The sequence below is a fragment of the Corylus avellana genome, chromosome ca1 (genome assembly GCF_901000735.1).
Source record: "Corylus avellana chromosome ca1, CavTom2PMs-1.0".
NCBI classification, from domain to species: Eukaryota; Viridiplantae; Streptophyta; class Magnoliopsida; order Fagales; family Betulaceae; genus Corylus; species Corylus avellana.
This window is the reverse complement of record NC_081541.1, coordinates 27380304-27398973: the sequence shown is the minus strand read 5'-3', so window position 1 is coordinate 27398973 and position 18670 is coordinate 27380304. Positions and strand designations below refer to the sequence as shown.

The following is an 18670-nucleotide window of genomic DNA, read 5'->3' as shown; positions in this document are numbered from 1 at the left end:
AACCACGAATCACCATTCCAAAAACTTTCCAACTTACAACCTAACTATACCTTCTTACGCGATTTTGGATGTGCTTGTTGGCCTCACTTATGGCCTTACAATAGGCACAAACTTGATTTTTGATCCATCGAATGTGTTTTTCTCAGCCCATCTCATCGTAGCTATCAATGTCTCCATCTTCCATCTAAACGCATCTATATCACTCGGCATGTTCTCTTTGATGAATCCTCATTTCCCTTCTCCTGCCTCCTCACCGCCCCCACCCCCAACAAACACTTCTTTATCCCTACCACTAAACCCCTCCTCACGCCCCCTACTCCCAACTCGATGCTTGCTCCCACGGAAATCCCCAATGCTCATCCGATTGAGCCATCTTCCTCCACTCAATCTTTAGCATCTTCGCCAACTAACACTATTTCTTTTTTCTTCTCCACAGGTTGAACTCACAATCCCTACCAATGAGGATCCACCTCCTCCCCGACATGCCATGCAGACTTGCTCCAGAAATAACATCTTCAAGCCTAAGACGCTCCCCGAAGGGCTCATCCGTTATCCACTTCCCCAGGCTCTTCTCACTGCTGCATGCTCCGACGAAGTTGAACTCACGTCGTACTCAACAGCTGCCAACATCCTGCCTAGCGTGCTGCCATGAACACTGAATTTGATGCACTCCTCAACAATGGCACTTGGACCCTTGTCCCAGCTACCTCCGACAAGTACATAGTCGGCTATAAATGGGTTTTTCGTCTCAAACGAAAAGTTGATGGCACCATCAACTGCTACAAAGCTAGTCTTGTTGCTAAAGGATTTCATCAACAGCCTGGAGTTTACTTTGTTGACACTTACAGTCTAGTCGTCAAACTTACTACAATTCGCCTTGTCTTGTCCCTTGCCATCTCTTCTGGATGGCCCGTTCACCAGATTGATGTTCAGAATGCCTTTTTACATGATTGGCTCTTCGAAGATGTCTACATGGCTCAGCCTCCCAGTTTTCTCCATCCTCAGTTTCCCAACCATACCTGCAAGTTACACAAGGCCTTATATGGCTTAAAACAAGCCCCTCGTGCTTGGTACTCTCGCCTCAATTACCATCTTCTTGAGCTTGGTTTTGTCAGTTCTCACTCCGAATCCTCTTTGTTCGTTCGTCACACACCTCAACACATCACTTATGTCCTTATCTACGTGGATGATATCCTCATTACAAGCTCACTCCCTCACGGGACAACAACTCTTCTCCAGTCTCTCCAAGCAGAATTTGCAATCAAGGACTTAGGTCCTCTTCATTTCTTTCTTGGCATGGAAGCTATCCCTACATCCAAAGGACTTATTCTCTCCCTATAGCGTTATATCCTTGATCTCCTCCACAAAAGCAACATGTCTGATGCTAAGCCGGTCAAGACTCCAATGTCCACCGCTCACTTGCTTTCCCTCTTCTCGGGTGATCCACTTAGTGACCCATCCTCTTATCGCAGTCTTGTCGGAGGCCTCCAGTATCTCTCTCTCATTAGCCTTGACATCTCCTTCGCCGTCAACAAGGTCTCCCAATTTATGCACTAGCCCACCTCCCTCCATCTTTAAGCTGTCAAGCGTATCTTGTACTACCTCAAGTCTACCATCTCCTATGGTTTACTCCTTCGCCGCTCTCCATCTCGCCACCTCCAAGCCTTCTCTAACGCTGATTGGGCCAGATGACAAAAAATCCACCGGAGGATTTTGCATTTTTCTTGGCCCCAACCTCATCTCTTGGTCGTCTCGTAAACAACGAACTGTCGCCCGCTCTAGCACAGAATCTGAATACCGCACCCTTGCCATCACTGCAGCTAAACTTATCTAGCTTCAATCTCTCCTTCATGATCTCCGCATTTCTCTTCCCACTCCACCTACTCTATGGTGTGACAACATTGGTGCAATCTATTTGACAGCCAATCCTGCCTTCCATGCCCCCACCAAGCATATTGAAATTGATTTCCACTTCGTCCATGATAGGGTCACATCCAAAACTCTAATTGTCCGCTTCATCTCCACCAAAGACAACCTAGCTGACATCTTCACCAAACCTACTGCCTCCTACCACTTCTCTCTCATGCACACCAAGCTCAATGTCATGTACCCACCATCTCGCTTGCGGGGGCATAATGAACCATTGTAGAGTCAACCATGATGCAACACCACTCCACAAAGCAATAATCCACACAAGGAAACTCCAGTAACGGCTACCCACTCAACAAGGCAACAAACTCCACAAGGAAACTCAATCACAGAAAATGGCTAGCACAGCTACCCAACGGCTATTACTTTCACTAAGGGAACAAATCAACTACATTTAAATATGTATTATTATTTTCCATTTTGTATATTCAAACCACTTGTATAAATACCCTATGAATGAATAAGATACACAAGCATCAAGTTTAACCTTATTCTCAATTCTTTATGCCTTACTTCTTCATGAAGAAAACAACATTATTCAATGCCAGAAAATTTGCTGAAAGAAATAAGTAGAAGCTGACCCATGAAGAGGTTTTTCGAATTAATATTATTCCACAATTAACTTTGGCTCTCGACGTGGCCAAAATTGAGATTTTTATTTTATAGAACTTTTTTTTTCTGATTGGGTCGAAAATTTTAAAATAATATAAATATCATTGCATCTATAAACTATAATTTCTACGTAAAATGTACTCTACATCATAAAATAGTTCTCCCCCTTTCCCTTGATATCGTTTCCATTTCACCTAATCCACTCCAAGAAATATCAAAAGAAAATTACCCAAGTGCCACCTAGTGCCCTTTATGGATAAGGGGGTAGGTGCTTATCCTAATTTTTAGTAATATAGATAATTAATATAAAAAAATGTTAGAGGTCACTATTTTTTTTTATATTTGGCTTATCTTAGTTTACAAATTAATCATTAAATTTGTGAATTTATGTGGATTTAACATAAATCAATGATAGACCTCACAAATCTAATGATTAATCTATTGAACTTGTATAAGAATATGAGGTAAATATGAAAAACTTACTAATTCATAACATTACTTATTTGTCTAAATAGATTTTAAGTTGTCGACTTATAGCCCGTTTAGGATTGCGTTTGAAAAATAAAAATTTTAATTCAAAAAGAGTTTGTTGACAAAAACTACATTTTTTTAGTTTTTATCAAAAATATATTTTGATAATTTTTAAAATAAAAAAGTCAAAGTATTAAAAAAGTCAAATATACAAACTTTTTGTTCGACGCACATTTTTAAGTACTAAAATACTTTTAAGCTGTATTATCCACCTGAAGATAATTGTGACGCCCTCTAATCAGCCTTTACCACGTGGCAAACAGTTACAAGCTATACATAATATACATATCAACACTTTCACACAATCTATCTGGTGAGAAGCAAATTAAAGCATAGAGAAAGAGAGATGGCAAAAGAAAAGAAGATAATAGTAGCAATGAAAGGGCATCCTGGCACGGGCAAGAGCACTTTGGCCCAATCCTTGGCCTCAACGCTCAGAATCCCTCTTGTTGACAAAGACGACGTCCGCGACTGCACCGCACCTCTCCAACGCGCTCTCCTCCTTGCAACAACCCCAACCGCCGCTTCCACTCTCCTCAACGACCTCTCCTACGACGTCGTATTCCGGGTCGCCTCCACCCAGCTCCGGCTCGGTCTCAGCGTCGTCATCGACTCGCCACTCTCCCGCAGGGCCCACCTCGACCGGCTTGTCCAGACGGCGTCCTCCGCTGGGGCCCGTGTCTTGGTGGTCGAGTGTAAGCCCAATAATGAGGCCGAATGGAGGAGGAGGCTCGAGCGGCGCGGTGCCGGCGCTGCTGATTGTGAAGCCGGCTGGCATAAGCCTGCCACGTGGCGGGACCTAGAGAGACTGTTGGAAGGGTACGCTGGGTGTACGGAGTACGACGTTGGTGATGTCCCCAGATTGGTGGTCGATACGACGGCGTCTGTTGAGGTTGGGGAGCTTGTTTCGAATGTGGTACAGTTCATTGCCTCTCACGCTGAACGTGAGGTGTGATGTGTATGCTTCGCCTAGAGACGCGTGGTGGATTTTGTAAAAAAATATAAATTCCTTATCCATTATATATTATCTTTTGAATTTCCATGATTTTTTTTTTCTTTTTTTTGGGGGGGGTTCTAAACAATTAATCATACAGTAGAAGTATATGAGAAATTTTAATTATATCTCATGAATTTTTGTACTTGGTCGGTGAAAGTTTAATAAGTTTCTAATTTTAAAACGTTAACAATCAAAGGTCTGAATTTTGGCCGTTGATCCTTTGATAAATAGATTTTTTTTTTTTTTTTTGGTCATTGTAAGCCAAAGAAGTGTCATCACTTCACACAAAAAAAATAGTGGATTAGTTACAGGATTAGTAAAGATCTCCGAAAATGATCTATGATGTGGTTTCCGGTGTTAAACGCCAACTCAAAAGCAACAAAAGTAATTGGAATTGCGAGGACATCTCACGCTATATTGGAGAAAACCAGAAACTTTGCTGAATTTACCCTTCACCACATTAAAATATCAAAGGTGTCACTTCGTGTCTCGACATCCTCCGTATAATATTGCTTTATCTCTATCCAACATATCATCAAATTTTTGGGCGCTCGAAATGAATTGCAGTCCTTTAAAGCATCTTTCTTATTAGTACCCATACCCCATGAACTTGTGCAATTTAGTTCTTCATTTGAAAACCTAGCCCCACTTCCTCCAACATTCTCAGCATAATGTTGATATAATCGGTCCAAGACATTCTTTAAGTTCTCAACAATCTTTTTTGCTTTTGCTACACCCACATTCTTCTGGAATCAATATTCCAAGACAGATATGTTGTAATGTGGATCAAGCACAAAAGCGATAAACAATAAGGGGTTACTAGTCTCAAAGTCTCCCCAATACTTATCAAATTTCATTTTCATTTTCATTGACATGGTACTCAACGAATAATAATCATTTTTCAATAGTATGGCCAGCTACTTCACAGTGAGAACAAACAGGACCATCTTTCCTATAGGGTTGTTTAACAAACCTAGGTCCTGGAGTTGTTTTAGTCATGAATGCACTAGGTTCATGAGGGACAGTAGAACGGGTAGGTTTAGGCATGACGGATTTGGTCATAAGTGCGGAAGTAGTGTCATGACTAAAGGAGTTTATACAAATCTCCCTTTGTCTTTCTTCTTGAATAATGAGATAAAAGACCTTGTTTATGGGAGGAAGTGGATCTGTTAGCAGAATCTAAGCTCTAACAGAAGAGAATGAGTCATTTAAACCCATTAAAAATTGCAATACTCGTACTTGGCTGTGAAGCTCAAGAATGGACTTCATTCATAAGACCACAATTGCAACAATTGCATATTGAAATAGGTCTGTAATTATTAATTTCTTCCCAAAGAGTTTTGATGCAAGTAAAGTATTGACTTACAGATGAGTTCTCCTGAGCAACAACTGAAATAGCCTTTTGCAGTTGAAAAACTTGAGGGCCATTTCGTTGTGAATATCGATCTTTGAGATCCTGCCACATGTCTTGGGAAGACATGATGTAGATGATAGTAGGAGCAATTTCCTTTGATATGGAATTGAGAATCCATGAAACAACAAGGTCATTACAACGAACCCATGCTTGGTAATAGCTTTCAAAGACTGGTGGCTTAGGCAAGGAGCCATCAATGAAGCATATCTTGTTCTTAGCACTTAAAGAAACAAGCATTGAGCGGCTCCAGGTATTATAGTTTTCTCCTGTCAATGACTGATCAACCAATAAAATTCCTGGATTGTCACCACTATGGAGAAAGAGTGGACTAGATGGATCAGCAGGACGAGCATTTGTAAAAGGATCTGGAAAAGTGTTTGGATGATGATTGGGGTTTGGAATGTTTGGAAAAAGCGTTTTTGGGGTTTGGAAAAGTGTTTGGATGATGATTGTCTACCAAAGGATTTGGGAAAGTGTTTGGATGATTATCAGCCAAAGGATTTGGAAAAGTGTTTGAAAGGTTACCTGCCATTGGATTTGGAAAATTGTTTTGAGATGCAGAAGATGAAGGAATGTCGTCTGCCATTGACAAAGGATGGAGAAGCTTCACAGAATCGTGATTGGCTCTGGTACCATGTAGCTTTGCAATTAGAGAAGTGCAAGAGGAAGGAAGAAGGAGATGAACAGAGGAATGCAATGAAGAGAGAAAGTAAAACAATTTGAAAGCAACTGAATTGTGAGCAAAGGAATTACTCTTGCATTCGATAGATGTAACAATGGTATAAGGAGAGTATATGTACTATGTTTACATAGACATCAAAGGAAATAATAAACTATACTAAACAAAAAATAAAATACTATGATACTCATACAACTGTGTGATTACATGGAAAATTCTATACACATGAAATTCTTTCTTTAGTGAGAGTATATTTGCATATCCCTAGATCCTTCAATATCCTTTCCTTCATCTGCATCATTGACTGCCGAAGATATGCAATCAATGGAAGGCTTGGCAGCCACGGAATCTTTGTTTTGGTGAGTAAGATTTGTGCATGCTTGAGGGGATTTGATATGCATGGTTGTGTCCTCTTAGAGGGCTGTGATATGGTGTTTAACATCCCCCTGCAAGCTGATGGGTGGGGAACACACCCTTAGCTTGTCACGAAGAAACAAGAATCTGTTGGTAGTGAGTCCTTTGGTGAATATGTCTACAAGTTGATCAAGAGTGGGGAGATAATGAATGATCACATCTTTGTTGACATCCTTCTCTCGAATAAAGTGATAATCTACTTTAATGTGCTTAGTGCGAGCATGATACACTGGATTTGAAGCTAAGGCTAGAGCTCCAAGATTATCACACCAAAGAGTGGGAGGAGCATGAAGGAATAAACCTAACTCCTTAAAGAGCATACGCAGCCAACATAGCTCAACTGTGGCAAATGCTAGGGACCTGTACTCAGCTTTTGTGCTAGACTTAGAGACAATTGGTGCTTTTTAGCACACCAGCTAATCCAACAGGGACCAAGAAAAAGTGCAAAACCAGTAGTAGACCTCTTATCATCTGGATTTCCAGCCCAATCAGAATCACTATAGGCATTGAGATTGTGAATATCTTCACCAAATTGCAGTCCATGATGAATAGAGCCTTTGAGGTAGAGAAGCACTCTCTTGACGGCAGTCCAATGAGCTGTGGTGGGAGAATGCATAAACTAACAGAGTTGGTTCACAGCAAAAGAGATATCTGGTCTGGTGAGTGTGCAGTATTGCAGTGCACCTACCAAGGTTCTATACTCAGAGGCATTCTCAAGAGGATCACTGGCATATTTGGAGAGTTGGAACCCTACTGGGAGTGGAGTCTTTGATGGTTTGGCTCCAGTCATGTGGACATGGTCAAGGAGGTCTGAAATGTATTTGGTCTGAGAGAGGTGAAGACCTCCTGACTGATGCTGCACATGAATTCCCAAGAAGTAGTTCAGGGGACCAAGATCTTTCATTACAAAAGATTGCTTCAAGCAATTGATAAGCTAAGTGATGGTTGCCCTGTGACAATAATGTCATCAACATAGATTAGGAGAAGCAGATGCACATTAGATGTGTAAAGTATGGAAAGAGTGTAATCCACTTTGGATTCAACAAATCCAAGGCCAATGAGGGTGGTATCAAGCTGAGTGAACTAGGCTCCTGGGGCCTGCTTGAGTCCATAAATGGACTTATGTAACTTGCAAACATGGTCAGGAAAGGTGCTGTCAACAAAGCGAGGTGGCTGTTCCATAAAGACCTCCTCTTGAAGATGACCATGAAGAAATGCATTGGACACATCCAATTGTCTATTAACAATAGGGCTAAATGTGTCTGTGCAGTCAATGCCATCTAATTGTTGAAATCCCTTAGCTACTAGTCTAGCTTTGAATATGTTAAAAGTGCCATCAGCTTTCTGTTTCACTTTGTTACTAGTGATGATGTCCTTGTGAGGTGGTCTAGGGCAAAGAGTCCAAGTCTTGTTGGCTTGAAGAGCAGTAAATTCATCTTGCATAGCTTGCCGCCAATGAGGAGATTGAGCAACTTGGGAGTATTTGGTGGGAGTTGGAGGTAACTCAGAGGTGGTAAGCTTGGAATGAAGGGCCATCAAGGGGTGTTTGATTGAAAAATAGAGTTTATAATTAGGGAATGACTTAGGTTTTTGAGTACCAACTCGAAGTCTGGTTGTCATGTGATGGTGAGGAATTAAGGTAAGTGCAGGAGCAGGAGAGGCTATGAGAGGTGGGGATTCTGTATCAGTTTGCAGGTTTGTTGGTATGAAATGGTTAGGCAAATGATTAGAATCAGATGCAGGAGAGGGTGTAGGCAATGAAGCAACTAGACTGATTGTAGCAACATGTGATGAAACAAATGATGGTTGAGAAGGAGAGGTAGGCTCAGGGTCTGTTGTGGGAGACTCAGATTGAACAACAGAGGAAATAATGGGGTTAGTGGCAGGAATAACAGGATGAAGATTCAATGTAGCATAAATTCTTGTAGAAGGACATACCTGAGGTGGAGCAGAATCTGTTGCAAAGGACACTGGCAGGGATAATATCCAATCTTTAGCTGGGAAGGTATGCTCATCAAACACAACATGGCGACTAATAATGATTCTCTTAGAGATGGGATCATAGCATCTATACCCTTTATAGTTGGAGCAATATCCTAAGAAGATGCATTTTTTAGACCTATACATCATCGCGTGACTATTGTAGGGTCTGAGAAGAGGAAAACATGCACAACCAAATACCATAAGAAAAGTATAGTCAGGATTTTTGTGGAGAAGTTTGGCATAGGGAGATTGGTGTAGAACAGAGGTGGGGAGTCTGATAAGGTAAATGGCTGTGTTGAAGGCATCAACCCAATATGAAAGAGGAAGATGAGAATGTGCTAGAAGTGCTAAACCTGTTTCAACAACGTGTCCATGCATTCTTTCAGCAAGACTATTTTGAGCAGCAGTGTAAGGACAAGAGATTCGATGTAGGATGCCATTGGAACTAAAGTACTGTTTAAATTGATTGGAGGTGAATTCTCCTCCTCCATCAGACTGAAATGACTTGATTTTTTTGGATAGTAAGTTCTCAGCTAAACTTTTGAATTTAACAAAACATGTAAATGTTTTTGATTGATGGTGCAGTGGATAAATCCAAGTAAACCATGAGTGATTATCAATAAAAAAAACAACATAATACCAGCGTCCATTAATAAAGGGAATAGGTGAACTCCATAAATCAGAGTGAACAATCTCTAGGGGTTCCATGGTTACATTATTTGAAACTGAAAAGGGAAGACATTTAGACTTAGCAAGTTGACACGGTTCACAGAGAGACTCAGGAGAAGAAGAACTAGTGATAGGCAGCTTGGCAAGGTGCTTGATTTTATTGAGGATGGGGGGTGCAAGATGCCCTAAACGACTATGCCAGGTTCTAGAAGAAGCAAAGACACCAAGAAAAGCTGCAAACTTCTTCAATTTATTGGTTGACTTGGAAAGTTGGATTGGATATAAGCCATCCCTACTTGGCCCTTGCAAAAGAGTCTACCCTGTGAGGTTGTCCTTCACAAAGAAATTAGAATCTGTTAATATGAATTAACATTTGTTATCAACACAAAATTTATGGATAGATAATAGATTAGCTGCTACAGTAGGACAGTGTAGGATATGATTCAATTTGAAAGGCTGTTGAAATGGAGATTTGGAATTATAGAGAATATAAGAACCTATATTAGAGATAGCCAGACCTATGCCATTACCTACAGCAACCTCATCATCACCTTTGAATGGTTCTTGAAGTGTCAGATTGTCCAAGGCAGCTGTGACATGATTGTTAGCTCCACTGTCTGCATACCATGGATCCTCCTCATTTGATGCATAAGCAGCCAGGTATGTTCTTGCAACCAAAGCAGGCAATTGAGAGGGTGGATTTTTTCCTTGATAGGAATAATCCATCCTGTGGAAGCAATCCAATGCTTGATGTCCAAGCTTGCCACGAATTTGGCAAGGTGTTCTATTGAAGGATGCGTGTGTTGGTGGTGGACCAAGCAAGGATTTGGAGTGCTGATTCTGGTGGCCTCCATAGGTCTGATTGCCTCCATAGGAGTGCTGATTGCCTCCAGTCCTCCTGAAATTGGACTGATAGTCATTCCTTGAGTAGTTGTTTCTAGGAGGAGCAAACGGATAAGAACTCTTGGGATAGGCTGCAGGTCTGCCTCTCTGAAAGTTCTCTGTTAAGGACTTTGGTTTCTGAGAATATGGGGCAAAATTGCCTGACTCAGTGGATGGTTGCTGCAATTGTTGGTGGTTCCCCAGCAGGATTTCATGGTTGAGTAACTCAGATTGAAACTCTTCAAAGGACACGGAAGTGGTGCGGGTGGTGAAATTGAAAAGGGTGATGAATGTAGTGTAGGCAGGGTTGAGACCTCCAAGGATGTAGGAGATAAGATCTTCATCTTCAACAGGCTGGCCTGCAGTAGCAAGTAGGTCTGAGTAGGACTTAGTTTCGCTCAGAAATTCAAAACATGATTTGGAACCCTGGTTGAGGGTCTGCAGAGATCTTTTTAAGTAACAGATTCTGGCTTTCGATTGATTGGCATATTGAGTAGCCAGTGCAGTCCAAACTTGTCTAGCCGTCTTGAGTCCATAGAGAGAAGACAGGACACGGTCTGACAGTGTGGTGTTGAACCAACTAAGGAGGCATTGGTCTTTCTTCTGCCAAAGGGAGTAGGCAGGATTGATCACTGTGGTGGCTTGGCCAGTTTCATCAATGACATACTGTGGAGGGCACGGTTTTGTGCCATCAACAAAGCCCGTGAGACCATGAGCATTGAGAATGGGATTGAAGTGGGACACCCAATTGAGGTAGTCAGCAGGGCTGCGAGTTTGGTGGAAATATGTTGGGTAATACTAGGTAATGTGAAGGTAGTGGTGATTGGAGAGGGAACACCAGAGAGAGTGGTCATTGAGGGTGAAGCAGATGAGGATGATGAACAGCAGAAGATGGGGTAGTCATTGTAGAGAGATTAGGATTGAAGGAGTTGTCCTTTTGAGGCTCTGATACCATAAAACAATTTGAAAGCAACTGAATTGTGAGCAAAGGAATTACTCTTGCATTCGATAGATGTAACAATGGTACAAGGAGAGTATTCCGGCAGTCAATGATGCAGATGAAGGAAAGGATATTGAAGGATCCAGGGATATGCAAATATTCTCTCACTAAGGAAAGAATTTCATGTGTATAGAATCTTCCATGTAATCACACAGTTGTATGAGTATCACTGTATTTTATTTTCTGTTCAGTATAGTTTATTCTTTCCTTTGATGTCTGTGTCCTCTTGGAGGGCTGTGATACGGTGTTTAACAGAAAGAAGGTTGAACAAGTTGAGATGGAAGAAGAGAATCAAAGTGTTTATTCTCTGTATATTCAACCTTACTTACAATAATGAATTAGTAATGTTTATACACTCGAATACAAAGAAGACAGAATCTAAGAACTAACCAACTGAACTAAAACAGATTTAACTAACTTAATTACAACTAGAAAGAAGTTACAACTGAAAGTAGTTAAACTGAAGGTAGTTAGCTTCTATATTTACACGTGCAGCCAACTCTCAACTGAGTTGTCTGATAAGAACAACATCAATTAGTCTTGTTTTTCTTTTAGATTGGTGAAGTTGTTGATGGACCAGTTGACAACATGAAGCGTCCTGTTCTTGATGGAATTGAATATGATTATGGTCAGTGCCATATATTCTTTGGCAACTTCTAATATGGTTGACCTTTTGTTGAGAACAACTTGAAAAAAATTTTAATTTTTAATTTTATTTTTATACTCGATCAGTATTTGATGTTGATATTGGAGATGGTGAGCCTATTCGTAAGCTGCCCTAATGGTGAGCCTATACTAAGTATTTCTAATATGATCAGGTTTTTTTTTTTTCTTCAGCCCTGTGTTCAGCAATGGTAGTTTTATAATTGCTGTATTTATTGTTCTTCATTTTCCTTTCTACCTTGTTACATTATAATGCTGATTTTGGTTTCCCTATTTTTCTTAGAATTCTCACACATGGTACTGATGCTATTCTGTTACTCTAGTATCAGAAAAATGAAAGTGCTTGTCTTCATTAACGTTATTAGCCCTTAGTTGTAGTTTTTTAAACTAACTACACTCTGGACTGCTACTGAATCATGGATGTAGTTGTTAATTCTAGAAAATAACACAAAATTAGATATTTCCAGATAATCTATATGCTACTGCAGACAAGTACGGGGCTTCTCAAGGAAAATCTTCCTCTTTCCTATCGGCAACAAATTGTAGAGTTTATCACCCTTAGTTAATCATTTTGTGATCCCTTTACTGGTGACTTATTTGGCTCTGTTCCCTTGTATAACACTTTTTTGAGTTGAGTTGTTGACTTATTTGTTAGAACTTGGTGATAATTGATTTCCTCTGAAATAATTATTTGTTTATAGTTCTTGTATCATATTTCTGTTAGAAGGTTATGCTTGAATTTATTCCTTCTGATATTTTTTGAATTTCTTTTCTGTGGTATTTATTTTTAGGTATATGGGAGATTATGAGTTTTTTTGTACAGATGTCTCTTGCATTGCTGGTTGTGTTTATGTTTTTTTTTCATGCATATATTTTATACATTCCATTATTTGGTAGCTATGCCAAGTAATTGGCTTTAAGGCTTTTTAAAGGCATGTTCTTTTGCCCCCTGAGCTTTTTAGGCAGAGTTTATTTTGCTATTCTCATTCTATATTCAGAGACTTGTACTGTTGATTTCATATCTATACAGGAATCATTATTTCAATATCTCATATATATTTCAGGTTGAGTTCGTAAATTGGGTAGATTGAATATTCATGTGGTCATTTACGTGGCACTCTTCTTCAATTATTTTGTTTCCAGAAAGGGCTTGTTTTTGATGTGGCTCGGTTTGATGGGATCCTCAAAAAGATTACTGAGTTTAACAATGCTCTACTCTTTGATCAGGTAGGTGCTTTACATGGTTGAAGGACACTTAAAAAAAATTAAATTTCACTTTATAGGAAAGGAATTTTTTTTTTCTTTGACAAAGTTCTGTAATTCTACCTTAGTATCTTCCTGGTTAACTTGGATTTATTTACAATATTTTGTTGGAAAAAAAAGAATTTGTCTTTGACGGAACATGAGCTTTCCAGACTGGGTGCCATTGTCAAGATTTTGAAGGACACATCACATTATCATTGTAGCAAATTTGCAGATGTTGATATTTGCATTGTTGCTGAAACTGCTAAATTCATGGCCACTTACAATGATATTTCCAGGTTAGCATGCCAAGCTTCTTAGGCTTCTGCATAAGTTGGAGGTTCTCTGATGGGATTAGTATCATATAATATATTTCGAAGGTGTGGGCCAAGACATCTTTTTTATTCATCTCTTAGGGAAATATTTGCACCTGTGCACTGGTCACTTGCCAAAGTGATGCTCAATGGTCCACCTGAATATGTTTCCAGGAATTTAACATATATCATGGGATCACCATAACGACTCATGTCCTTGAGCAAAGTTTCTTTTGTGTCCAAAAGGCAAAATACATTTTTGCACATAATGTTCTGGATTTGTAAAGATGGATATATAATGTTAAGCAGGAATAGGGAGAAAGATTCAGTGGGGAGAACTTATTCAACATGAATTTAACAAACTTAACTGCTAACAAAGTCTTATTGCATTGAAACCATATTTTGGTTTCACATTTATGTATCCCGGTAATATATAAACCTTTGAACTGGCCAATTGTTTTAGTTAATAATGCTGTCACTGTGTTCTGTATTACAGATGCTCAATGGTCTTGTGGAAAGAATAGCCTTGGATTTTGATGTTGAGACAATTGCCAAAGCTGCAAAGGCTTCAAAAGAAGCCAAAATTGCTGAAGTTGGAGCTGACATTGAACTGCTAATTAAACAGAGCCGAAATTCTCAGTACCTGGTAACTAGTAATCTCTTCTTACCAACTACTGTGAAATGCCTATGACATGTAAACTGGGATATGAATGCATTCTTGCATCTGGGTGTGTGACATACAAGCACACACAAATACACAGTTTTAGCGGATAGCTTCCACCACGTTGGTGGTATCTCCCATTTTGTGTGATGTCATTTTTTGTATACGACTATCATGGTTGGATTTGAAATGTAAAATAGATAGAGCTCTTACTCGATTGAGTAGAGTTTGTGGGGGTATACCCTGTGCTGGCTGATATGGAGAGAAACGATGCACCGTTAGAAATGACCTTAAATCTTTGTGTATTGACTCCGAATCGAATTGTTTAAAAACGGATCTTAATTTATATAAGTTACTGACTTGGATTTGTGATAATTTGAATCGACCCCATTACATATAAGGGAGCACCAGTCGTGGAATATACCCTGTAAGTACATTTTGGAGAAGTGAGCCATTGACAGCCCTTACTAGAAAACACTGTTTGTTGGATAACACCCTTGTAGGCTTAAATGGAGATTTGAAGATAAAGCACTAGCAGCAGTTTTCCTATAGTTCATTTCCTTAACTAAGTTTAGGAAAAATTTCATAAAAACCACAAAAACACACCCACATCAGTTTCTATAAGTTTAACCAACACTCTTGGATAGCTACATTGTTTCTCAATGCATGGGGAAACACTGTAGCTACCAAATGCTTTATTATATTGTAAAGAATCGTTCTCTCTCCTCTCCTTCACGTGTCCCATGTCTACTTTTATTTTTCCTTCATACTAAATAGAAAAAAATAATAAAATAAGAGTGAAGAAAGAGTATTTCATTGATATAAGGAAATATATGGGAATCTATTGTGATGTGTTTTTTTATAAGGGAACAAAAAATAGTTTTGTTCCCTACATTTAGGAAAAATGGTTGGGAAGCCGCTGCTAGTGCTCTTACAAGATAGTACCATTTTTGGATTATACCTGTGCAGGCTTACATGGAGATTTCAAGAAGTAAAATTTCATTTTTAAACTTTTACCAAAAGTGCGTTTTGACCCGTGCCACCCACGGCCACCTCTGGAGCCACCCCCAATTTGCTCCCTAGGGGTGGCCCGAAACGCCACCCCGGCCTTACAGGTGGCCCGCGAGCCATCCCAGAGGTGGTCGAGCCACCCTCGACCACCTATGCAACCGCTTGCAGGTCACCCCTAGCCACGTGTTTTTTATTTCATTTTAAAAAAATAAAAATAAATAAATAAAATAGGTTTGCATGTTGAGTGAAAGTGGAAATTTTTTAAAGTTTTTGGGTGTGGGTAGTTGTTTTAAATGCAAATTTTGGGTGTCAGTATTTTCAAATTTTGATGCATTTTACTGTTCACACGTCACTATTATAAAATAGTGACGTGACGTTTAAATGTCACTAAAGTCACATTTCAGTGACGTTTTATTATTATTATTATTATTATTATTATTATTAATGGCTCATTGTTCACACATCACGAAATTAAGGAATTTTTGTAGTGTGAGTAGCATCTTCAGTACGAACCACCTCATCTCCTACAGACAGTGCAAGCTTTGCGAGCAAATGTGGGACTGCCCGCACTATTGAAAAAACATTAGCATGTTTCAAGCATCATCAATTAACTGGCTATATCGACTCCAATGTGGACCATCCTATTGTAATGCCTGCACAACTTGTAGTGCATCATCATAAAATTGGACCTTAATCAACAATATCATCTTTGGAGGATTGCAAAGTAGCCAATACCTCTCCTATAGGATCCCAATCAATCACACCAATGCCATATTATGCATATTGACAACCACATCCCAATTGAACTTCATTAGCCCGCCTAATGGAGCCTTCCATCGATGGCCCCCACAAACTCCTTTCCCTTAGCCCATGGCGGGTCTAACTTAGGCTTCTTTGTAGCCTTGAAGAGATTCCATTGCCTCCCTTACAGTTAGGTTCGGATGTTCTAAACGCTCTCCCATGAACAAAGAAATTTCTTATAAGCCAGAGGTTACGTGCTACCACAACTATTACTTCAAAGTCCATTTGACACACAATATTACTTACAGTATAGTATATACTAGATATATGTACTCTTAATACTTGAATTAGCCATTTCTATGGCCCATAAGAACATTCACATTAGCTTAACTATTCTTATTTTTATCTAGAATCGCTAACCCATGCATCCAAATTCATAAACCACTGTGAGTAGCTATTTCCAATCCGATGCCAATATTGAACTCAAAAGTGATATTTTGGACCGAGCTCAATCCAAGTGTTGCCAAAAAAAAAACACCTGTCGTACATGACAACATTTTATTATTATTATTATTATTATAACTGCTTAATGAGAAAATAGATTGGAAGTTGTGATTGTGAACACATAACGGCTCTATTTACAAAAAAAAAAAAAGCTAGAATTTTCATCAAGATTTTATTAGTTCCACGGCCTGTCTTAATACACTTAAGTGGCGACAATGAGACAACAATATCAGGCTTATTACAAGATAATAATCTTAAGACAAAAATAATAGCCAAAATAATCCTAAATCCGATAAAAAGACAATCCTTTCCCTTGTATTGGGCTAGCCCCAATAGAAAAGAAGAATTGCAACTGCTTTCTATTTCTTGGGCCATCCAGGTCTCCTAGCCGTAAGTTACATTATTTGGAATTTGGATTTAACCAATTGGCTCGTGTACTGTGAAACGGGAAACGGGAAACCCTAGCCAGTAGCCGCAACTCGTAAATCTCCTGCTTCGCTTTCTACCCTTCTCTCTCAGACATACAGACTATACAGTCAAACAAAATATACGCATTCTTTCAATCATTTTGCTTTACATCAATCAAAAAGCAAAACGAAAATCTAACCCCCTCCCTCCACCCTGTAAAAAAAGGAGATGCCATTGTAGCCATTCACGCCCCACGTCGCCTTCTATCCCCGTCATTAGCACGGTCCCATATTTTCCTCCCTTTTCTTCACATTAATGAAGTCTTTCTTGCTCTCTCTCTAATAATTAAGCATCATGAAATCTACCTGTTTTCGTAACTCTTTAAAGATTCTTTTTCCTTCTCCACCTCAAATGCAATCCCTTTATTATCGCCCCCTGTCTCTAAGGCTTCAACCAGTCAAAAAAACCCATTTCTATGCTACTTCAAGTATGGACTCTTTGAGCAACGAAGTAGCCCATGAATTCCGCTTCTTCCGTGTATACAAAGATGGTCGTATCGAAAAATTCCAATCTACCCCCAAAATCCGTCCGTCCGATGACCAAATCACCGGGGTGAGATCCAAAGACGTGGTGATTTCATCCGAACCCGCGATATCCGCCCGCATTTTCCTGCCCAAGATCCGTGACCCGACCCGGAAACTCCCCGTGTTGTTCTATTGCCACGGCGGGGGCTTCTGCTTCTTATCCGCCTTCTCTCCACTATTGCACAACTATGTCGGCACTTTGGCAGCTGAGGCTGAAGCCATTGCTGTCTCGGTCGAGTACAGGCTAGCCCCGGAGCACCCAATCCCAGCTTGTTACGAGGATTCTTGGGCTGCGTTCCGATGGGTGGCGTCCCATTCTAACAGAAATGGACCTGAGCAGTGGTTAAACGATCATGCTGATTTTCAGAGAGTTTTCCTTGTTGGCGACAGTGCAGGAGGGAACATTTCGCATAACATGGCTGCTCGGGCCGGGTCGACCCAGATACCAAATGTGAAGTTGGTTGGGGCGGTTTTGGTGCACCCGTATTTTGGGGGCACGGATGACGACAAAATGTGGCTGTACATGTGTCCGGAAAACGGTGGTCTAGATGATCCTAGGCTGAAACCGGCTGCAGAGGATCTGGCTAGGCTTGGGTGTGAGAGGGTGCTGGTGTTTGTGGGTGAGAAGGACCATTTGAGAGAGGTAGGTTGGCGTTATTATGAAGAATTGAAGAAGAGTGGGTGGGGAGGGAGTGTGGAGATTGTAGAGAACGAAGGTGAAGAGCATTGCTTCCATGTGGAGGACCTCAAGCAGGACAAGGCTGTGGCTCTCGTAAAAAGGTTAGCTTCCTTCATTATGGAGGAGTAGGTCCGGTGACCTAAACCGGAGGGTAGGTGGGTTCGTATGGAGTCTGTCAAGTACTTTTAGCAGTTTAGTCTTCTTCTTTTCTGTCGCTCTTCTTTTTTTTTTTTAAGTAGTAATAAGAATTTGTTGATGCAACGTAAAAGTGAAAGAAATTTAAATGTATTTGAAAAAGTGTTTTTTATTGTATTGTTTTGTTTGAATAATAATAAAAATTGATTGATATATATAATATTAATTTGTTATGTAATGTAAAGGTGAAAGGAGTTTGAGTGTTGGAGTTTTGCTTGAATAATAATAAAAATCGATTAACGTGACTAAGGTAAAATGAGTTTTAAAATTTTATATGAGAAAAATTTGAAAAAAATTGTTTGATATTTAGAAAAAAATGAATTTAACTTTTTTTTTTTTTTTTGGTTGGGTGAAATGAAAAAGGAGAGGGAGAGAGTTTTGACAAACACACCCGTTTGAATTTTTTTATTAAAAAAATAATAATAATAAGAAAGTTATTTGATAATGTTTAAAAAAAAAAAAAAAAAGCTTAGCAAAACAGACGTCAATTGTTGCTGCAACTAAAGTGATTCGACTTCGAAGAAGGAAAAACAGAAAAGAAAAGTGGTCGAGACTTCC

General features: G+C 39.7%; 1 protein-coding gene across 1 annotated transcript; it reads left to right on the top strand.

Moving 5' to 3' along the window:
- Nucleotides 1-16809: 16809 nt before the first annotated feature.
- Nucleotides 16810-18194, top strand: LOC132166626 (2-hydroxyisoflavanone dehydratase-like). The gene has a single exon (XM_059577476.1). It carries the CDS (start codon nt 17009-17011, stop codon nt 18044-18046), a length of 1038 nt encoding a protein of 345 aa, XP_059433459.1. The 5' UTR covers nt 16810-17008; the 3' UTR covers nt 18047-18194.
- Nucleotides 18195-18670: the final 476 nt, after the last annotated feature.